At 48.2% G+C, this 23,728-nt stretch overlaps 1 protein-coding gene across 1 annotated transcript in view; it reads right to left on the bottom strand.

The window, feature by feature from the left end:
• LOC144179617 (uncharacterized) overlaps positions 1 to 23,728 on the bottom strand; it is an 87,839-nt gene that overhangs the window by 4,977 nt on the left and 59,134 nt on the right. Inside the window, exons 3-4 of the mRNA XM_077708037.1 lie at positions 20,529 to 20,649; positions 12,069 to 12,380 (exon numbers count right to left, since the gene is read on the bottom strand). Of these exons, the coding sequence (XP_077564163.1) occupies positions 12,069 to 12,380; positions 20,529 to 20,649 (433 nt within the window). The remainder of the gene's footprint in view (positions 1 to 12,068; positions 12,381 to 20,528; positions 20,650 to 23,728) is intronic.

Here is a 23,728-nt window from a genome sequence, read left to right as displayed (position 1 = left end):
TGCCCGGATACAAACGGTGCTTTATTCACTGAGAAATTAAACAATTTAGGTTAAAATTTTAATTTTCCCGCTCAATCGTGCGTTTTCGTGGGCCCAAATGACATCACAGGAACCGACCGCTCTGCAGCCTAGAATACCTTCATTCACGCATCCACCGTACAGGGTAGAGACGCGTATACGCTGGCGCCGCCATTTTCGGTTGCTCGCTCACCGCCGAAGCAATTCATTGTGTCAAAACCGCGCTAAAATTATCGCCGCAACGCGGTTTACTGAAGAAGTTTGAATCATATTGTCTGTTTCGCGTTGCTAAGTCTCGTGGGAAACGAAAAGAATAACGCGTTGAGCCCGTTGGCCCAATTGCGGCGGCAGGGGACCGTTCAAAGGTTGTCTCCACCCTGTACAGCGGTGTTGGTTTTTTCCCGCGTTTCTTTACGTTCCGTAACCTAGATGGCGCCACCATACCGTGGCAAGCGTTTGGTTTGTTTTTGCCCGCATTTAAACCTGGCTTGTTTTTGTTCTGGGAGAAAATATTCGTTCCCTGAAACAGTGCTCGCTCGACAAACGGGGTCATGTAAGACACCGTTGCTTGCGTCAATCGGCCAGTGTCGTCTGAGACAACCCCAAGCCCCGTAGTGCTGTGCAGCTAAACCAAGCATGCTGTGCGCAGTACGAACAGGAGAACGCATCAGTACTTCTATGTTTACATGTGCTTTCGTAACTTCCACTGTTTGTCCCATCATTCTTATTGCTTTGTAAAGAATGTGCCCTAAATTTAAGCGCAAATCGCTCGTTCGTTTAGTTTGTAAGCTCTACCTAATTTGCGTCTGCTTCTGCCAGCCTCCGCCAATCGCAGAGCTTAGGTCATGTGACATCATAGGTTCTGTTGCGGGAAATGAGCTGGTGGGTCGCATGACCATTCCCGTTTTTCCTAATTATGTAGCTTATTTGAGCGAAGTTTACGTTAAAAGTGGTGTCAGTATGATTCTAACGAGACAATCTTTTGAATGAACCAAACTTGTGTTTTCTCTTCATGGCTCCTTTAACGCGCCGACGCAACGCTGGCGATGAGGCGCGCGGTAGTGGAGAGCTCTGGATTAATTTTGACCACTTGGGGCTCTTTAACGTGCGCAGAAATCTCGAACACACGGGCGTTTTCGCTTTTCGCCTCCATCGAAAAAGCGGCCTCCGCGCCCGGGAAACGAATCCGCGTACTCGTGCTCAGCAGCGCAATGCAGGCGAAATTAAAGTATGGATGAAAGAAAATGAAATCCTTGGGGAACTGCAGAATGGATTTAGAAAGACAGGTGCTTGGATGGTAATTTGTTTGTGATAATACAGTGCCTTGAAATTGCGGAAGCTCACAATAGACCCTTATGGATTAGGTTCTTGGACATTAAAAGGGCATATGACAACGTAAACCGAGAACTGCTGTAGAGGCTGCTGAAACTCCCGGGCTTAGATGAAGACTTAACGCAGTTTCTTATAGCAATCTATAAAGACAATAGAGTGCACCTGACATGTGAAGGGCCGAAATGCGAAGAGCAGGTCAAAACCCATCGAGAACTAAAACAGGGATTCCCTTTGAGCCCAATTCTGTTCATGCTTTAAATGGTAGGATTAAAAAAAGCAACTGGATGGAAGAAAGTGAATTAGGGTTCAACCTAATGCAGAAGTGGCAAGGTGAAGTGGCACAACCGCGTATTCCGGGAATGCTGCACGCAGACGACAGTCTTCTTTTAGCTGACAACCAGAGCGATATGCAACGGCTCATCAATATTAGTGGCCAGGAAGCCGCGGGCAGGGCATGTAATGCGAAGGCAAGATAACCGCTGGTAATTAAGGGTAACAGAGTGGATCCCTAGAGAAGGCAAGCGTTGCAGGGGGCGGCAGAAAGTTAGATGGGCAGATGAGATTAAGAAGTTTGCGTGGATAAATTGGTCACAGTTGGCACAGGACTGAGGTAATTGGAGAATAATGGGAGAGGCCTTTGCCCTGCAGTGGACGTAGATAGGCTGATGATGATGATTATGATGATGATGATGAGCCACAGACTTCGGGTTAAGTTAGAGTACTAAAAAATCACGAATGATGGTTTTCAATGACCTCAGCACTTACTCAGTGTCAATTGGGAATGGGGAATTGCCCAGAGTCAGGGAATATAAATACTTGGGGGTGTGGATAAACGAAGAAGACTACAACTTAAGAACTTACGAGGAGCAACTTTTAGAATAAAGGAAAGCGCAGCGCAGCTATAATGAAGCATAGAGCTCTGGGGAGGTATAACAAATAGGAAGTATTGTGGAAAGGAGTAATGTTTTCCGGTGCCGCATTTGCATATGCAGTGTCCTTATTAAATTAAGACACTCTTTCATGCCTTGCAGTGAAGCGGAGTGGTTGGCCGTTTGGCCTTAGGAGCGCATGGAAAAACAATTAACTAAGCAGCGCAGAGACATATGGGCTGGGCGTCGTATGAAGTTCGAGATGCGCAAAGTAAATTATGTTTTGAGACGAGGTTGAGACCAATGGATCAACGTTGGTGGGCAGCTAAAGTTTTTAGGTACCTATACATGAAAAGCGGGAACACGTAGTATTTAAGGAAAACTCGAAGGCTAACGATGAAATACGGGAAGAACAGTGGAGAATTGAAGACAGCCAAGGTAACCAAAAAAGAAGCAAGGCAGATAAAAACGAATAAATGGCGAGAAAAAAAACAGAAGCTAAAACGTCGTTAGAAATGCACAGGGCAGAGAAATTGCACATCAGAAAAGAAAATTTTTACGATAATTCCAAGAGCAGTGCTTTGCTATTTGAGGCTAGGGCAGGTTGCTTTGGAACTAAGAGCTTTGTGGGGAAGTATACATACAATGGCGGAGTATGCGTTGTATGAGGAAAAAAAAAACGAAAATTATACGGCACATAGTTTTAGAATGTGAGTGTATTCATCCAAACCTTCTAGAGGGAAATATTCGGCTTCCAGAAGCCCTAGGATTTAAGGGTAAACCAGATGGCGTTAACTTCAAGGGTGTCGAAACGACTAAAAGGAGATTAGACTGCTCGTGGACGGAAGCGAGGAGGGGAATGATGCCCACGACAGCTGCCACATGCCAAGGAGGAGGAGGAGCAATAAACGTTTATTGATTCATATAAAAGGAAGATTGAGAGTTGGATGATCTTCAGTGTAGTAGCGTTGACCATTCATGGTGGGTGGCGTCCCTAGTCCAGGATGCCATGGCCCTCAGCTGCTTGTCTGGCCCGGATCACCAGGCCGCGCTGGTCATCCAGGACCTCGCTGGACAGCAGGGCCTCCCACTGCTCCGTCGATGGCGCCAGGACCTCTGGGAGTTCCTTCACACCCTTGCACTCCCACACCATGTGGTAGAGAGTGTTGGGGGTGCCGCAAAATTGGCAGTCGTAACTGTACAGGCTGGGATGAATCATGTGCAACTGTGAGGCGTGCGGGAAAGAGTTAGTTTGGAGTCTTCTTAACTGCGTCGCTTCTTCTTTGGTGAGTTGCGGATGGGGAGGTGGATATTTCCGTCTGCTCAATCTGTAATGTTCAATATGTCCCCATGCCAAAGAAAAAAAATTGTGCTAGCCCCCTTGCAGCACTAATACTAAAAGAAGAGATATATTAGTATTTCTTGGAAAGATGACACGTAATCACCCAGTTCCAAAGGGGATACAACAATCAATCAATCAATCAATCAATCAATCAATCAATCAATCAATCAATCAATCAATCAATCAATCAATCAATCAATCAATCAATCAATCAATCAATCAATCAATCAATCAATCAATCAATCAATCAATCAATCAATCAATCAATCAATCAATCAATCAATAAATAAATCAATCAATCAATCAATCAATCAATCAATCAATCAATCAATCAATCAATCAATCAATCAATTAATCGCGGGTTCCTCTCTTTCCTTCTAGGCGAGGGAGAAGACAGGGAGCCACCTGCCGCTGACGTTCATCTCCAGATACCTTTCCAGGAACCGTAGAAGTTGCGCGATGACGGCGATGGCGCTCAGGCGAGCACCCGTTCGCCTTTGAACCCACACTACAGAACCACAGCCCCACTGTTTCAGCCGATTTCCCACTGGATGGGTCGGGGCTTATTTTTTTTTGCCTCGCGTCAACTTCAGTTTTAGCGTTAACCTCACCCTCAAATTCGTCATATGAGGTTCTCACTCCGCAGGTTGCAGCCTTTTACCTCAACCCAACCTCAAATCACATGGTGAGGTTGAAGTTCAGTCGATCTTGAAGTCGACTTCACAAGGGCCATACCTCGTAAGAACGACCACTGGTGCCTTCATTGAAGAGGACAAACGAATTTTGCGGGAAAAACGCTGGCGCAAACGGGTGTAAAAACGAGGAACTACACGGATCCCACTCGAATGCCCTAGAAAAAAGTTCTAAATTTCCTGAAGAGAAGGAAACAATAAATTAAAGCGAGGTTTCACAAAAGTAGAAGCGCTGAATAATCTATTAAACATTCAAAACGACAATGTACACGTGAAAACGTGCCGATGCCTCACGATGTGTGCACTACTTCGGGCGAATGTCGAAATAATGAAGGGGATGTTTGCTGTCAGAGTGGCAGAAAGTGCTTTGTGTCATTTGTCGCATGGCCTAAGTGTCAACTTTGATTTTGTGGTAGGGGATGCAAGCACTGATGGCTATGAACATGCGCTCTGGGCTTTGACACTGCTTTGAGATGCTACCAAACTTTGGAACAACGATGGTTTACTTGATTGAACTCACCTGTAACGCTTCTTTATAATGTTAGGGGAGATATTCAAAATCGAGTTTAGCGCCTGTGGTTTGTGGTTCCTTACTTTTTCCTGTCTTTTGCGTTGTTTTTCTGCGTAGCACAATGTACCAACTACCCCTTCAGCAAACCCTTCTGCAAATACGAAGAATTGGCCCCATCCACACGCCTCAGGGATTTTCATCAGAGTGCCTAATGTCTCATTCGGACGATGGTTGCATTTTCTGGTCCCGTCTCCGTGGATTTGGATCTCCAAGACCTCTGTGCAGCAGGTGCGGAGAGGCCCTATCCGTGATCCACATCCTCATACAATGTAAGGCACTCGACATTACACGACGCAAACACTTCCCACAGCTACACACACGACATATTCCACCACACCCGTCATACTTCTTAGGGGACGATGCCATGTTTTCTGTTCAGCGCACCTTTAAGTTTCTATCTGAAGTTCATTTCTTACAACTCATCTAATACCACCCATAATTTCACCCCTGGTCCTATACACCAGCCACCTTATTTATCTTTTAACCGCTCATGTTCTTCACCCTGGCTCTTTACACCAGCCGTGCTTATAGTCATTAACTGATTTTATGTGTTCCCTCCTCATCAAACAACTATGTATTTGGCGCTCTTTGCCCTTGTTGGCCTTGCGCCATTAAACGCCAACATCATCATCATCCGTGGATTTGGCGGCACATGACCTTGCTGATTAGATATATCTGCATGGCCATGCGATGCGGATAAATAAAAGTGCCAAACGCCCTACTCTAATGCCTTCATCTTCGTGGGTGGGCCGGAGTTCGTTCCTTCAAAACTAAGTTTAGGTTAATACCTGCTCGTCACCACCACTACACCCAGATATGTAGCCAGTGTATAAAACAGGCGTTAAAATTGCAAACGCAGTGGACCAATTTTGCACCAGTCTATTGAGTCGGTTTACACGCATTAAACCAGCAACTATCAAGTTTTTGAAATCACGCCTCTGATTTTCAGACTACCCCTATAATTTGTGGCTTTTCTTTTGTGATGGCCTATAGAGGAGGAAGACTCAAGAAGGGCGTACACGGTCTCTTGTCCACCGACGGCAGCAGGAAATTGACTACTGAGCCGATCGCCGAGCTCACATTCCATGCTTTTCCACACGAGACTTATCGAGGTAGTCCTGCGCCTATCAGTCGATGGTCCCCACACATTCTGCACAAATTTAGAAATCTTTAAACGCAGCATCTAGGTTGACCGGCTTTAGAAAATCAAAATGCAGAAAAGAAGGTGGGGAAGCCAGTCTATTTGGAAAGGTGTGGCCCATACACTTTGCCTAAGATGCTGTATTTGGAAGTTGGTCTGCTTAGACTTGGCCTTTGATAGTTAGATGCCTTGACATTTTCTCGTTGCGATCAAGGCTCTAAAGCATGTACGTTGGAAGGTCCTTCGGTAGTGGCTTAAACAAGAAAGTTGCCTCACTTTATGAGCACCGGTGTAAGGGTAGGGCGCTGGAACTCTGCGTACAAGGGTTACGGCCAGCATGTGACAGGTCGGCGACCACGTATTTTGTGCTACACGTCCTCTTCCTGCTGTCGTGTACAAGGACACGACAGCTTAGGGTGCGGCTGTCGCCATTTCCATAGTTTCCAGGCACGTAGGCAGAACAGGAGCAAACGCCCGCCCACTGCGAAGCTTCCCAACGCGTCGGTCAGCATTGCATGAGCGTTCCGCGAATGCGTGACGTTTTTGGAAGTTGCAATACTGCCCGGCCAGAAAAAGCGGGCAGGATCAGGTAGAGGAAACAACAAAGTCAAAGAAATGCGGGGAGTGGGAGACAGGGCCAATATCGCATAAGGTCCGGGCAGGCGGTAGGAAAGTTTACCCTCCAGTCACGGATCCGACCGCATCCATGAGGGGTAGTCGAGAAGACGCGCAAAAATGAGGAGAGTCCATGCGGAATACTCTTACGTCTTTCGCTGGATGTAGGCAGCTTTTGCCCGAAATTCCTCCAACGCTGAAGCCAGCTTACGTGAATAAATGTCGCACCAATGGCTTTGCAGGCTTTCTGTACCCCAACCGGCTTCTCTCCCTGTCATCAGGGACTGCGCTTAACCGGTGCAGAGTTTGGTGGTAAATCTAACGTCGAAGTAATTTCAGTCAGTCCGGCAGCTTCGACGAGCACCAGGCAAACTGACGGCTTCGCCTGACGTGCTACGGTGCAACGAGTCAAGCGATGTAAACTTCCGACAATTAAGCCATGGTCATTTTGTGTTTGTTGCGTTTTATGTCCTTTCGTTCCAGAGCCGTGTTCCGATTTCACATAGCACATCACATAGCACAAAAAAGTTTCGGGCCATCCGCCTCTCACAACTGCTGATTTTTTTATCTCAATGGGGAAAAAAGTATTTCGCCCTAAATCTTTGACGTGCGTTAAAAACTAACGGCGTCGCTGTATGACCGAAGAAACTATATGTTTCCAGGAGCGTTGGAGAGCAGCAAGGGAGTTGAGTGCGATTGCCCGAAATGCGAGTGACGTATAGCAATGACAACCAATAGGCCACACTTAGACTGATGCCGCTTCGGCCTGACGGCAGACGAGAACCTGGAATTCCAGTTGCTTTAGCACGTTCGGAAACTCCGCGTCGGCGCTTGTACTCGCTGACGTGCAATGTAAAATGGAACGTGAAGCGAGTGCAGGGCCTAGCAGTTGACAAAAATATTCAGTGCCCTTCCACTCTGTGAAGAAGGATGACCTGCAAAGCAGCACGCCCCCAACGGAGTGCACGAAACAAAACACGTTTGTTTGTAATTTACGACTGAGAATACTTCCTAGCCAATTACCTGAATGAAATTTGGAAAAGACCCGAGTTTTATCCCAGCGGACCTTCCCTCCTGCGTCGTAGGCATCTGACTGTTTGTGTAACACGCCAACCCAATCCACTCTACCATTGAGAAAATCGGACCGGTAGTATTAGGCTGTTTGACGGTCACGTTAAACCTCACGCTAACACAATGTCAGTAATGGTATGAAATCTATACCTGCGCGTGCCCCCCATCTCCCCCCCCCCCCCCCCCCCCGCCCTAATATTCCAACCCGTGCACGCATACTCCGGCAACCGGTCATGAGCGGGTGCTTAGAAGTGAAAGATACTGTCGAACATGTCGCTCTGAATGCCCTTTAAGCTCAACGAGTCATATTGGCTAAGAGTCAAGAGGACCAGTTGCTGTTTACCCGGGAGGGAATCACAGCTACACGACCACCTGAAACTCCCGCGCAACAGCCGCGGCAGCGTCTTTCCGTGGTTTTCGCGCCCATTAACGCTTCTGTTCGGGCTGACGCTTAAGTTTCCGCTCTTGTTCCTCCAAGTGAGTTACACGCGTCCGTGCGAGTGACATGCGAGTTAGCACCTCGACGGCTTCGACCTTTTTACTTGTGGACACTCACCTCGGTGTCCCTTTCGCTGCCCAGTCGTAGGCATCTCATTGTCTGTGCAACAAACACACTCAGGCCCAAACCTCTCGATTGCAGAGGACCACTGACTGGGAGCATTGAGCCATGAGACTACCACGTTTAAATCTCTCACCAGCACAACCGGTATGTCATCGGTAGCGGCATTAAGCCCTGCTGTGCGTGCATGCCCCCCCTTCACCCCCCAACCCGTCCATGTCTAAACCGGCAACGGGGGATAGGCGCCTAATTAGGCGTTAAATACACTGGAGAATGTAGAGAGAACGACTTTATATGCGCCTAGACTGAGATTTATTATTGTTCTTCCGCCAGAAGTACTATGACTATAAAGGGTTAACAGCGCACAAAGACGACGACACACAAGGAGGAGATGACAGGACAAGCGCTGACAGTTGAAAGAGCCCAAAGAAGTGGAAATGAAGTTCACGAGGATGTCTTGGTGGGCTAGTTTGTAGCATCATAAAGGGCTAACGGCGCACGCAAGGAAGAGATCTCTTCCTTGTGTGTCGTCGTCTTTGTGCGCTGTTAACCCTTTATGATGCTACACCAACTAGCCCACCAAGCCATCCTCGTGAACAATGACCAGTTGGCTAATGAGGGCCGCCGGCGCGACGATGTTGCTCGGAATGACTTTCGAGCTAAAGAATAATAATGTGCTCACGCCGGCGTTCAAATGCGGCAAGTTCCGTTCAACCGGCACGGGCGCGCAGCTAGTGGGCGAGGTGGAACTTGAAGCGGCAACGGAGGCGTCTACTTTCTCGGCGGCGGCGCAAGCGTCGGCTTTCGGACGTCTTTAAGCTACGTGCACACTAGCGTCGAACTTGTCGTGCCACTCTGCCGACGGCCACCAGCGGCGTCGCAACTCAGCCTTCAACCGCAGCGTGGAGCGACGCCGCTGGCAGCCGTCGGCTGGGCGGTACGGCAGGTTCTACGCTAGTGTGCACGTCGCTACGGGCGCTGTCAGCCGACTGCGCCACTTGTGAAAGAGGCATCAGTAGTGGCGAGGGGAATGATCGCTGTGATAACCGTTGCAAGAGAAGGATCGGTGGTAGCGGGGAGGAGCCCAGGAGCAGCATGAGTAAACCTGCTTCACCGGAATGAAAACTGAGGAGGGAAGGGGCGCTGAGACATATACATATTTGAAGTAAAAAGCTAGAGGGAATACAAAATAGACGTTGAGGTCAAACAGGACAGAGGTCCTAGTTTTATTCCCCAGCTGGTAAATCTACAAACATGTTTACTAAAAAGCTTGTTTTTAGTTTGTAGGCTCATCTGGTCTTAACATTTAGCAAAACAAGCAAAACAATGTTCTCGTCACTAACATTTTCAATTGGCAAATGTTCTAATTAATTGCCTCACTAAAATCAGTTTAATAGTTGCATTTCTAGCTCTATATTCATTTTGTAGGCTTATGAAGCCCCGAACATTTAGAAGAACACCCGGGAACATGAATTAGTTTGAAAAAAAAAGTCGGGTTTATGAGGTTAAAGCACATCACGGCTAACTGGCTTTCAGTGCGCCGAGTTGAAAGGGAGAAGTGGTTGGTTGGCTCTGGGATGATGATTCCGACAGATAACAGCTTTAAACAGAAACCGAATGTTAAAAAAATCTGATTTGGCCATTTACTGGGAGTTCTTGCCTTAAGACAATGGGAACATTGCGTCATGATACAAATCCAGCACCTTCCTGCTTTCACATTCAATGGCCCGCGCGTCACAGTTTAAAACAACTAAAAATTCGTAAAGACAACGAAACACACTCAGAACATCCGTGTGAGTTAGTAAGGCGTGAATGAGACGATCGGAATGAGTGAGTACAAAATCATTAAGAACTGGCGCGATACAGGACCCAATACACACGCCCTGTTTTTGCAAATTGGGCGTCCATTCAAACAGGATGTAGGGTAACTACAGGTAAAATGTTAACAGTTATACAAACCCACTAACTGAAATTTCCGAAACGTTTTGAAAAGCAGCAGAACCGTAGTTGTCAATAGAAGGTCCCACGCATTTAAGGATGATATTGTGGTGTCAATAGTAAAATAGATCTTTTATGTCAATTGAGAAGGCCTGGGTGATCTTTTGAGCGTTACTCTGAAAATATCCTAGTACTTGGTTCGAGTTACGATAAAAGGGTCGTCAGAAGATAAGGCATAAAGATGACTTTGCAAGAAATGAACAACTGAAAGAAACGAGCAACTGAAGAATTGTTCGTGCCTTCACAAGAGCAGAAATGTGGAACTTTTCGCACAGTTTCTTTGCGGACGACTTCCGTTTGCTCAGAGATACGGCAACAAAGACTGGAAGTTCAGCACAGTCCTTGTCGTCCTCCCTCTGTCCTTGTCTGTTTCTTGCGCTGCTTTTCTTCGATTATGGACCAATACGCCCAGTTTTTCACGTTAATTGGGTGCCAAAGACGGTCAGCCGTCAGCTCCGAAAGCCAAATAAAAATTGTGCCCGCCGGAGAATCTTGTAAAGCCCCCGAAAGAGAACAACGTGATGCCAACGCATTTCCAAGAATCCTTGAAAGATTTTCGATTGTTTTGGGGGGAGAGCCGCGCGTTTATCACTAAAGGCAAATAGTGACCGTAGTGGTAGGCGTTGTCCTCGTTCTCGTCGGCGTCGACATGGAAGGTACCAAAATGGGCGCTGTTACAAAGAGTAAAAAATATGGTTTCGGGCCGATTCGAGCCCTGGTCGCTATAGTAGCAGCCAGATGCGCTATTAACACCGTACACTCCACACCTCGTCGAAATGGAACAAGAATTAGCCTAAGGTATACAAGCTTGGACGTATTGGTACAACGACCTTTGAACAGCGCAAAAGAGATGCGGACGAGACGTAAACGGGACACAACGTCCTGTTGTTTTCCGTATATGTGGTATTCACTGAAAAGTTTAGCTGTCAATTTCTTCGCTTGGTAACACTGGACACGGCCACGGATATGGCCGATGCGGCACGGACATGGCGCGGCTCGTGCCACTGCGCCCGCACGCCCCGCAGAAATAACACCGGCGTGCGTCGCATCCTCCGTTTCAACCCGTCGGTGGCTTCAACACAGATGTTCTTAATCGCGATCACATTGGAGTACTTTGCGTTGGGTGGGGTAGAGTTAGGAACGTCCAACAGACATCAAGTGCTCTGCAAGGATAAGTACGGAAATCCCGCGGAGTCCGACGTAACCAGTGACGGAGCACTCAAATATGGTTGCCTGCATGCGTGCCTCGCCAGTGAATACAAGCGCTTAGTGCCGTACCTTTTTTTGCGCTACGTAAAAGAAGCATTTGCCTATTGCCAGGTGCACTTGGCAGCATGTGCGCAGAACGGGAGCACGCGGGAGAGCTGTGGCTGTAAGGAAGCTGGCGGATGAATTGTGGCCAGTTTGCCTGTCCGAATTATCCGAGTCAAACGACGAAGAAACGAAAGCAAAGAACGAGCCGCAAATATCGTGTCGCAGTAAAGCAGTCTTTCAAAACTGGAATGCGTTCACATTGAAAGCACATATGCAGACTTATGTTTCCGAGCGTTTCATCGAATGGCTGGACAAAGACAGCATGGTGGTTTGGAATCGCCACCACCTCCGAATCCCTAGGTTCCTGAAGAGCCTACTCGTCCTATTAGCACGAAATGGACGCTGTGTACTACTGTGTAGTACTGTGTGCTGTGTTTTTAGCAATATTCCTATGCATCGACAGGCACTGGTCATCCAAAACAACCTCCCACAGTGCTTTCTGCAATTGTATTAAAAATAATTCCTCGTTTCTTGTTAAACGCCTGCATATGGGCATGCACGTGCTGATGAACAACTCGTCAATGACGGGATGTGTGGCCATCTTACCTTGTCGTTCAGGGAGCGTTGTGTCTCGCGGGCCACGAAGTACGGTACCTGGTTGTCTACAAAAACGGCGTACTCAGCCATGTCTTGAGCACTGTATTGAAGCTGGGCCTTTCGGAATTCGGGTTCACACAGCTTGTTGTGGCCCAAATATTCGGCGGATGTGCAGGCTCCCTTGGGACCTTTGAAAGCCGGAGCGCCACTTTGGCCTCGGTAAACCACGACGCCCAATGTCGATGAGAAAAGCACGCGGGTAATTGATCCCAGGTGTCCTCTCTTAGTCTTCAGCTCTGTTCTGGCGGCTTCCGCAACATCCTGTGCAGTCCGCAAAAAAATACAACCTTAAAGGAGCCATGAGGACAAAACTTCAGTTCGGTTCATTCGAAAGATTGCCTAGATAGAACCATACTGACACCACTGTTAACGCACACTTCGCTCAAATAAGCTACATAACTAGGAATGGCCATGCGACCCACTAGCTCATATCCCGCAACAGAACCTATGGTGTCATATGAGCCCAGCTGTGGGATTGGCTGACGACGGAAAATGCAAACGCAAATTAGGCACGGCTTATAGGCTTTCCGAACGAACTATTTGCGCTTAAGTGTAATGAATATTCACTATACAGCAGTAAGAATGGTGCGGTAAAGAATGAAAGTTATGAAAACGCACGTAAGTATTGTAGTACCGATGCGCACTGCTGTTGGTACTGGGCGCACTATGCTTGTTTTAGCTGCACAGCACTCCGCCGCTTTGAAGTTGTTTGACAAGACACTGGCCGATTGGCGTAAGCGGCGTTGTCTTACGTGACCCTGTTTGTCGAGGATACCCCAGGTTTCACGAGACGATCACTTTTTACAGTAAGAAAAACAAGTCAGGTGGAAATACTCTCAAAAACAAAGCAACGGAGGACAACGGTTCTTGGATGACTATATCAGTGCCATCTGGGAGGGCTGACAGACAGCAAGTCCGCAAACCCGAACGACGCAGTGTAAGTTCGCTTGAATACAAGCTTTTCTGACGTCATTGCTGACATTCCGAAAACCCACGATTTGGCGGGAGATTCAAAATTTTAACCTAAATCGATCAATTTCTCAGTGAATACGGCATCATTTGCTGCCGGACAAGCGCTGGGGGCACTATAAAACGCGAAATCTTTCGAATAAAACAAAGTTGTATTCAGTCTTCATGGCTCCTTTAAGCATACCCCTAGTGAAATTTTCAAACACATCACCCGTGATGGAGGTGGGGGGCATTCATGTAGGACAAAATTCATTACAAACGTACTTACGACCGACGATGCTAACCTTTACCGGCAGTATTTTTTCACCGCTTCAACACATCATAATCGCAATGTAGACAGTGGCTACAACCATCTGCCTGAGTCATGTCTCCTTATTCACTAGGGAACGGGTCCAGAAAGTTCATTCCGATCAGTTGGAAGGGTCTCGAGGGTACGCTGATGGGCTGCAGGATCGGCCCGGATGTTTTCGTCGGCGCTTTCCTTCGCTGCATATCACGGCAGCGCAGAATGCACCGCGAGACGTCGGATGTACGGCGGGGACATTAGTATTTCGTTGTGTTCTTCACGAGCGTGCCTGCCGCGCCACGTGTACTGACGATGGTTTGTCGTGGCAAGCTTCCAAGATTTTATCGCTCAGGCCGGCGGGAAAGGCAAGATGCTTAGTCCTCGTTGTACGGTTGAAGTTCTTCACTAGCACCGAATTTTCCAGGCAGAAGCCAGCTGAATTGCGCCAGTGAACGGCGACGTTGCATCCTTGAAGGTAGTCGGTCGTGACGTGAAACTCGGGGTGGGCACGCTCCTGGACGGTTAGGTCGCTTTCCGTCACGATGCGTAGGAATGCGGCATCTAAGTCAGAGTCCTGTCCGGAGAGTTTACTAGGGTGCGTGACTGACAGTCGGCGCCGGAGTGTTTTCTGCCCGATGTGTGAAGGATGGTCACTTCGAATTCCTGCAGGCGCAGACTTCATCGCCCAAGACGACCAGAGGTGTCCAAGTGTGCGAGCCAATACAGCGCGTGCGGCTCTGTCACCTCCTTGAATGGCTTGCCTTGGAAACATTGGAGAAACTACGAAACGGCCGAAACTTAGGAACGCACTCTTTTAAAGCACGAGCCTTCTACCTCTACCTTCCAACGGTTCTTTCGTGGCGTGCGGGACACAAAACTAGTAGTGGGGTTGGGGGCGGGAAGAGCGCTTTTCACTCACAGAGCATAGTGGAGATGGCGGGGCGAGAGGGCGCTATTACCCAACGTTCCCCGCACGCAGATGACTGCTCGCACCGGCTGGCACATCGGCCTTACGGCTTTGTCTGCTGCTTTAACGACAGTTGTTTTGGGCCTGTTTTGGCGCTGCTTCGCCTCCATTGCATGCTTTCTTCGGACGGCTTCATTAACTTTTTAGACAGCACCTGCTGGGTAACCCGGACCCGATGGAATTAGGTGGGCGTACGGAAAAAATACGTTAAGGATTGGTTTTCAGGGCGGGAAAACAAAATGTAGTGACTACATACAGGCATCTATCTGGTCGCTAGAGAAACAGCACCTTTATCGCACTGCTTGTTATGAATGGGACTCCGTTTTCTAAATTGGTGAATAGCAACTGAGTTGTGTTTTAAGGGGTATTACAAAATGCGAAAGCAGCAAGTGGATCTGAGAAATAGCGATTATAAAAGTTCCCCCAGTTTCTCACAATTCTCACACTTACTGAAAGAACTAGTTTAAATCAGTATAAATGGGAATCACTAAGCTCACATACCAAATTGTTTCGGTGTCTGCGCTTGTGTTGCGCGCTGGTGTAGCCCCGAGGTAGCACATCAGGATGGCTGGGTACCGCAGTCTTACCATTCGAAAGACGCTTCTCTCCGTTTTCTTTACGCCGACGCACGGCCGGGCTACAGCAGCGGCGTCCGCCGCTCTAGCCCGGCCGTGTCCGACGCTGCTGCGTTCGGGCCGCCGCCCGCGTGAATTCCAAGTAACGGCTTGTAGAATCTCTGATTTCACTCTTTGTAGAGCCACCTGTGTGAATTCAAGTGACGTCGCTTGGGCAATTGTTGTGGGTGTCGTTTAAAGCTTTGCTTTCGAACCACTTTCACAGAGTGGATTGGGGCCAATTTTTTTTTCAGAGGACGAATAGTTTCTCTATTCATTGCCGGAGCGCGGCTGGTGTACGCGATTACTTTTCGCAGCTGTTCTGTTTTGCACGAGGAGCGCAACCAAGCCTACGTCACTGGCGTCTGCGTGCATCTCTGTCTCGCGTGCTTGTCGAAATGAGCTAGCGCAGGCGGGCACTGTATTCGACTTTGAACCTGTCAGAAAGCGGTCTGCTGCGCTTCCTCCCTTCCTCCTGCGCTTCCTACCTAAAACGCGGCGTTAGGTGAACGCTTGAGTGCGATTTTAAGTGTGAATACACTTTATAAGCGACCCCAAACCATCCACCGCCGGCGGCGGCGTCCGCAGTGCTCCTCTATAAAGAAACAGCATCCGGCGCCAGGTTTCGATCCGCGGACTTTGCGGCCGCAGCGCGACGCTCTACCGATCAAGCCACGGACGCGACGGTGATATCAGTGTTGACGCGCCTTATATCTTTAACGCATTCAAACTACGTCGTCAGCGGCGTGCGTTGGCGACTCAGCGGCGTTATAGCGGCTTGATAACTGCGTGGTGTACACGTGATACTACAAACCCGATGGAAGAGATGGAAGAGAAGGCGGCGAGGCGGTGGGCTGCGGGGGCCGAGCGCAAGCGCCGCAAGCGGGCCGACAACCGTGCATTCGCACTTTCACATTCTCCCCCTCGGGGAAATGCGGGGGAATTTTTTGCGAAGGTTTTTGATGAGGCGCTGGCAGTACCCGTACATCCCGAGGAATCTGCGCGCTCTCTTCTTGTCCTTCGGCCTCGGAAAGTTGGCTATGGCTGAAGTTTTCGTGGGGTCAGGTAGGACTCGCGCAACACTTACGAGTTGGCCCTAAAACTTCAGTTGCTCATAGGCGAAGCGGCCCGCCATTGAGGCTTCAACGTTAATCCGGATGTTCGGTCACTTCGCGTACTCACTCCGAATTTGCGAGCTGTTTGTCGAAACTTCGGTCAAATACGACAACGTGGTCGAGGTAGACACGATGCAGGTATGTCACTTTAGGCCGCCTAGCAGACTGTCCACGACTCGTTGTAACATTGCGGTGACCGTTCACAGCCCAAATAGCACCACGTTGAGCGCGTACAGACCGCCCGGAGTTATAAACACTGTCTCCTAAAGGTCTCTCTCGTCAGCTTCGATTTTCCGGTGTCGTGGTTTTAAGGTCCATCGAAGAGAAGTACTTAGCATGGCAGACGTGGTAAAGGGCGTAGTCGATTCGTGGGAGTGGATATATGTCTTTCTTGCGAATTTGATCAATCGTCGGTTGTCAACGCAGAACCTCAGACTGCTGTTTTTTAATGCGTAAAGGGCGTTCTATGGCGAGTACCCTCACAGGCGGGACCGTGTAACGCGCTGGATTTTCGCAAAAATGCTGATTTGGGGGAAGTTGTATCTTTAATCTTGTAATAGCGCAAACGAATGTAATTTTTGGGAAAGACTTCTGAAAAACCAAAAAAGAGAGAGAAAAAAAAACAATTTGACAGCCAAAAAAGTACGCATCTTATACATCTCCTCCAAAAGGGAAGATAGACAAAGAAGGCCTCAAAATAATGTTGAAAATACTAACTAACAAGAAATAAAGCCACCAGTCTGCTCGGCAGGTCGCCTTGCTTATTCGCAAAAACCAAACAATTAGCCAAGCAAAGACACTTCATCGCTATACTGGTGTATATTTACATCATTGACGAAAATAAACAAAAGAAAAAAAATTGCGACTCGTAGACATATGTGGCTGTAAAGAACTCACACTCTGGAAAAGCGCCATAAGAATGTTACGCAATAGTAAACAATTATCTCACCTTCTGCAGATTTTTCCGCCGTAGAGCAACGTCACCTCCACAAGCTGCTGCTGTAAGTTTCGCCCGCGTGTACTGGAAGGCCTTCCGCGTATGATGTCAGCACCGCCTTGCTGCGGCGGATCGACAGGGTGTACGGGTAGGGGTTTACGAACAGTTGGAATGGATTCGACCTCGGCTGGAAAGGGGCGCGGTGCGTCGACGGAGGTACATCGCAAGCAAAGTTGCCTGTAGGGGCAGTGACGGAAGGTGTTGCCGGATTCTCCGCAGTGGTAGCACAGCTAACAATGGTCGGACGCTTGCCAAACGCTGGTGTTTCTCGGGGTGGTGTGTTGCACCGCAGGTGGTCTGGTGGGTGATAACGATGACGGTACGAGGCCTCCTGGCTATACAGGATATGTGGGCGAGGGCGACGAAAAGAATATGCGTATTCCATGGATTGAGGCTCGCGGGGTGCTTCTGGCGTCGTGGAAATCGCCAGTGCCGGTTGAACGTCTCCTAGAATCAGGTTGCGTAGGGAAGTGACTTGGGATCGAGGCGGCGTTACGAAAAGTATCCTTACTAATCCCCGGATGGTATGGCGTAGTGTGTCAGAGCAAATAGTACCATTGGTGATCTCCGTTACGAGCGCATTTACTTGGCGATCGTACAGCCTCGTGTGAATTTCAAACGTCTTTTCTATTGCGGCTGCCTCAGACGCGCATTGGGCCACCGCCCTGGGGTGCTTTCGGACGAGGCAAGCAAATATTTCTTGTTTTTTTCTCTTCTACAATTTCCCGGTCAGCGCGCCGGAAGGCCTCCGTAGTTTCTTAAAAAAAAAACCCCAACACCTCCATTATGGTGTTGGGTATACGCCCGAAGCAAAAGTACAGCTCGTTCTTTCCGTAGCGCAGTAGTGAACGTTTCCAAGAATTCTGTTCTGAAGAAGGTTTACGACGTAAACAAACTTCAGTGGTTTTCAAACCAAACATGAGCGCAATCCTCGAAGGAAAAAAAACACTTGCCTTAAGGTTTATCGTCATCACATCTGTTGAAGATGCGCACCTGCTCATGTTTTTCCAGCCATTACTATGTATCTCCCGAAGGTGACTCGTGAAACAGTGATGGCTCCCGTGGGTGCTGCGGGACAGCAGGTGACATACTTGCGGTGTAGACCTTTGTAGCACCCTCTACTTTTATTGGATGGTTTTGAAGAAGACAGAACTCCGAGGGAAGACCTTGAAGTCGGCGGCTGGAGCGACTGGGACTTGCTTGGGAACTTGTCAGAGGTGCATGTACCCTTCACCGCTACCACAAGTCACTGAGCCAAGAACGATGCACTGTTCTACCAGAAAACAAGGTACATGGATAGAAGTTGTGTCCTGCGAAGGGCTTACGCAATACACAAATGTTGCGAAGTGGTCAGGGAAGATCGTGCAGAGAATAACGTCGGTAAATTCAATGCCGTGGCGTCAGCCCTGCGACCAGTTATCTTCTTTCGTAATTTTTTCTGGAACCGTCGAATTACATGGAGAGCAGGGAGACTAAATAAAAAGATTCTATTTAGTAACGGCAGGGCAAAACATCCTCCCTATAAATTAAGATAGCCTGTGCGGCACACACAGAAAGAGAGGGAACACGCGCTTCTCATCGAAAGCACGCCAATACGCGGTAGCAGGGCGCGGCCAAACCCTGACCACAAAACACACAAGTAAACAAAACAAAGGGCATGGTTCGCGGGAGTAATAGGCGACCTTCAGCCGAGCAGGGCTTCTGATTTGGTTGCAGCCCATCGATATTTTAAAAAGAAGATTAATATTGGCAAACAGCACTCGACAGCCACCTTTGCACGTCGTAACGCCTCCACTCGTCGCTGGCACACTCAATGAACTCCCCCTTCCCTCTCGCTCCACTCACGAGGATTTAAATAGTATTTGTTCCATGCAACTTAACTCGGAATGTATTTTGGGGTAAAGTCTATTGTCCCAGCAATCTCCTACCGCAAGAATTATGAAAATCCATTCACTATCACCGAAACTACGCGCGATTAAAAATCGTGCATAAATGTTCCCTCTCAACTCAACCGCGGACAACGCAACGAAAGCTGCGCGCTCTCTCCCGGAGAGGGGGGCGGCGCGCGGCGTTCTGTTCGGCGGCCTTCGATATGTCACGGGCCGGGGAGTTTCGTCCTTTTCCCCGCAACGTAGACGGGTCTATTTCCGGTCTGGTGCCACAAAAAAGCAGGCATGGTGTCCTGCTCGCAGGCAAGCGCTCAGGCTGGTAGGGCGTTTTTGGAGCAATAAACGTTTTTTGTCAAGTGGGATCGTTGAAAGTGGAATATTTAGTTCGTCACTCAAACTCCGCGCGCACTCAAAACAAAAGAAACACCAAAAGCATGCGGACAGGTTCATACATAGAAGAGGTTCATACACAGCGCCGACGACGGCTGATCGTCACAGGAAATCCCAGAATTTAGCCGCGAAGTTGACCGGCGACAGCCAATAGGACAGCCAGGACAGCCATGGCCCGATTGAAGTCGCAGAGGCCATGCCAGGGGTGCATAATGAGGAGAATTGAAGAGAGAGCGGTTGGTTTTTCCACGTCTTGAACGGCGATTTGCGCGCTTACCGCTTCACGTGCACGTGTAATATTTGGCTCGGGTGTTCCTGGAAGTCTAATCTAAACGTCGCGCAGGTTTACTTGCACTGCACGAAGAATGTTGCAGGGTCCCTTTAAATTTTCCGCCTACTTACTGGGTTTAACTGCTGGTTGGGACAGCCCGCATCATTTTAAAGCGAAGCTTTTAGCCTCTGGTTGGCCGGAAAATTTCGTGTCGTAAACAAAAAACCCCGGGCGGGATACAGAAGTTCAAGCCTAAGACGCTGAGCGCATGCGTCGGCTAATCAAGCGTGAGCTCAGCATTCGTGGAAAAAAAAAAAACAACCTCAAAACAAGCACTGAAACCGCATGATGGATGATAACGCGCATGAAACCCAGGTGTTTCTGGTAAAGTTAAGATTCCAGCTGCTCTCGAAACGGGGGGTTGACGTCATTCGAGAGAGAGAGCATGCTTCAGGTTAGGCAGGACCCAGCATTTGCCGCCAGAGAAGCCGAGCGCAAGCGGCAATCCCGCCGAGACGACGAGGAACATTTAATACCCTTCACCATCATCATGTATAGTGATGTACAAAAGTTTCTCTGGACGTCCACTTTCGCAAGACGGAATGTCGGTCATTTTTTTCTCCTTTCTATTTTTTTCTACAGTATAGAATAGCATAAAGCCCGGACTCGGTGAAAACGGTCCCGTATACTTTAACATTGCACTGGCGGCTGAACAGACAGACAGAGACAGACAGAGACAGACAGACAGACAGACAGACAGACAGACAGACAGACAGACAGACAGACAGACAGAGAGACAGAAACAGACAGAAACAGACAGACAGAAACAAGACAGAAAGACAGACAGACCAGTATTTTTATTCACCGGGAAGCTACGCATAGAGCCATGCCGAGTGAAACAACGAACTTACAAGTGCCGGAACGTCGCCCTTTGGGGATTCTTTCTTAACGGTCAGCAGGTGCGCTTCGCAGGTTGAAGGCGGCGAGATGGCCTTGGCTATGTGGGTTTCAAAGATGATAGTGTGAATAGTCCTGAAAAACACAACAATGATTTCTGCGTGAGGCCAAAGACAGGACCGTTGCACGTAAACTCAATTGTTTTTGGTTTCTGTACACAGAAGACCGCCGAATAACAACGGAAAATCGCACAGAAATGTCCTGACATCCGATACTCCTCACTGCTAAGCTGGCATTGAGCCTAGATGCCTTTAATTTATTCGCTATGCTCTAATGTACAGCTGGTCTAATTGGGAGAGTTTGCACCATTATAAGTTTTGTTTGGTGATGCGTGTTTGCAGAGCTGAATCCCAGGAAGTGAACGCCTATAACGTTAGGCGCTATGTTCCAAACGTGATTAGGTTCACTAGTTAATTGAATATTTACGGTATAAGGCCTTCCGCCTATGCTACCTAAATGTTTGCCATCTACTGCGCAACATATGCGTAGCCAGGGCCGGTATTCGGTGTCAGAACTGCTCTAAAGTATCTTAGCGCTACACATGAACATTTGAAGAGTTGTTCATTTGTCCATGCAGTACACCGGCCGGAACCATGAAATAGAGCTGTATTACAGCAGCTTCATTGACCCATTGTCCCGTTCATCATTGGCAACAAGTTGAAACTTATACAAATGGTACAGACGAGCGCAAAGTAAAAAAAGTAAAAAAAAATATACAAAAGATACCCTCAGTGTCCACTGGTACAGCATTCACAGAATCAAAGCAATAAAAAAAGAGCGTAGAAATAGAAAGATTAGTGCACCAAGCTTCCTACAAAATAAAAAGATGGCAAGAAAAGGAGGGAAAGGGGGCAGCGAGCACTACTTAATAGTGAGAAGTATGTTTGGTCACTTATGAAATTCGCATGGGCAATCGCAAAAAAGAATTTATACAAAAGGTAGCCTCAGTATTCAGCGTAGAGCAGAGATTGTAGCCCTCACAGCTTTCAGCAGGTATGAATTGACGCCAGTGGAGATAAGCGAAGCGGGTGTTCTCATGGGATGGAAGTGCGGACGCCAGCTCGGCCAGTAAAGCCTTGAGCCGCATCGTGTGTACACTCGTTTCCAGCAAGGCCCGAGTGGGCCGGTGCCCATATCAGATATATTTTAAAGACGATAGTCATTCTTGGGCTACTTAAACCCAAAAGTTTTGGTCTGTCTGTCTGTCTGTCTGTCTGTGACGCGATTCAGCCACCTGGCCAAAATAGAACGAAGTATTCGCAGTAGTCTTATTTACTCACAGCGAAATCTAAACGTCTAAGTCCGGTTTATATGTTCACACCTAATTCTCAACATTGTTGAACAAGAACGAGACACTATTCAAATATAAGACAGAAAATTAATACACAAGGAGTATTTAGAGTGCCTTTATAAAAAAAAACTTCATACATGCTTGATTTTTGCGAAATGAAATACTACATCTACTGCAAGAAAAAAATTCACACTGTCGCCTGCTGTCACCCGCGCCACTATAGCTTCTGGCGGCATTTTAAGAATCCAAGCCGCAACGGTCAAAGGTTCCACTAGATATGTTCTACGTTCTGCTTGGAACGCAACTAGGTTAGGGCAACGCGGTTCTATAAACGTTGAAGTAGGGCGCCTCGACTCACGCGTGTCTGCGCCGTACGGCAGTGCTGGCATCGAGGCACCCGACCTGGAGCAGTGGAACGCAATAAATTTGAATTGACTTGAGCAAACGTTTAGCGTGTATACCTTGGGAGGAGCGCGACACAAGAGGGACAACATGAGAGGTGAGCGGAAAAGCGAAAGGATGCATTTACTTGGAAAATTTCGATAACGACTGTCGTCTCTTGTGGACATTAGCGAAGAAAAGACCAGATACGCGGCCATTTTTTCTGTTATACTCGTTATGAGAGCGGGATTTCAGGATGTGGGACACCTGGTGTAAGATTCGCCATCTCGCACGACTGAAAAAAAAAAAAATTACGCCCACTTCCCCTTGCGGGAACCCTGGTGTGATGCGACGCTGAGGGGGGTTCAAGCGCCAGCGGAGAGCAACCGTCGACCGAAACGCCGCCGGAGAGGGGGACACCGGTCATATGCGCAGCGCGCCCGAAGGAGAGAAGACCGCGGAGAGAGTGCCGCGGCTATGACGCAACATAATCCAACACAATCCACTTTAATCCAATTCAATCCAAGCCAAGCCAAGCCAAGCCAATCCAATCGAATACACTCCAATGCCCCTCGAGAGAGAGTGTTCGCTATCGGAGAGGAGAGGGGGAGAGTGGCTGCGGACAACGGACGCACGCGGACAACAACGGACGCACGCAGGAAGGACAGGGCCGCCGACAAGAGATGCTCTGAGCGTCGCATCTAATATCCGACTTAGGGTCGCTCACTGTGATTTTGATTTTTGGAGAAGTTGTCATTACTAGGGCGATGGCCGGCCACCTCCGACGGCCCATTTCGCCCTCCTTTGTACTAGACTTCTTTGAACTTTCCGCCATGATGCGCCAAGCAGAGCACAGATTACAGTATACGATGAAGGTCCTACCACTCAGCCAGTGTTGTACACGTTCCTCTAAAACAGGAACGAAAGCTCGTTCCTTGTTCCTTCCCAATTTTGAAACGAGTTCCCGTTACAAGTTCCTTTATTGCGAAAGGAATGCGTTCCAGTTCCACTTCGAAAATTGGAACGAGTCGGGACGTTAACGTTACATTTCATTTTTTAAATTAAAATATGGTGTCGGGTAATTGTGAGGCGAAATAAAGTGAGAAATTTAAAACTCACACCGAACTACGTATATTATACGAATAGGAACACCGCTGGCAGGAGATTACATGGAGATAAAAAAGAACTCAAAGAGACGCTCCTAGACGAATTTTTTCATGGAGCACCGGACAAGCTGCAAACATATCTAAATTCGATTTTGGTGCTCGTCTATTATGGGTGCAACACATATGGCACTTTCCACTTCGCTCCAACAAATTGGCACTTAGGTGAGTTCGCTTCAGATGTGCAGGTAGAAAGTTACTCCATGCCGGAACATCCTTTCTTGCTTAAGAAACTGTGTCGAAAGGAACAACGCATAGGCGTGTAATGAATGATTATTCAATATTGCAGGTTGTTTAAAATACTTTACACGCCCTTTGC

This window comes from Haemaphysalis longicornis, unplaced genomic scaffold (genome assembly GCF_048455015.1).
Source record: "Haemaphysalis longicornis isolate Haplotype H1 unplaced genomic scaffold, Haemaphysalis longicornis Haplotype H1 scaffold_4, whole genome shotgun sequence".
In the NCBI taxonomy this organism is placed as follows: Eukaryota; Metazoa; Arthropoda; class Arachnida; order Ixodida; family Ixodidae; genus Haemaphysalis; species Haemaphysalis longicornis.
The sequence above is the reverse complement of the archived record's forward strand: the minus strand, read 5'-3'. Positions and strand labels throughout refer to the sequence as shown.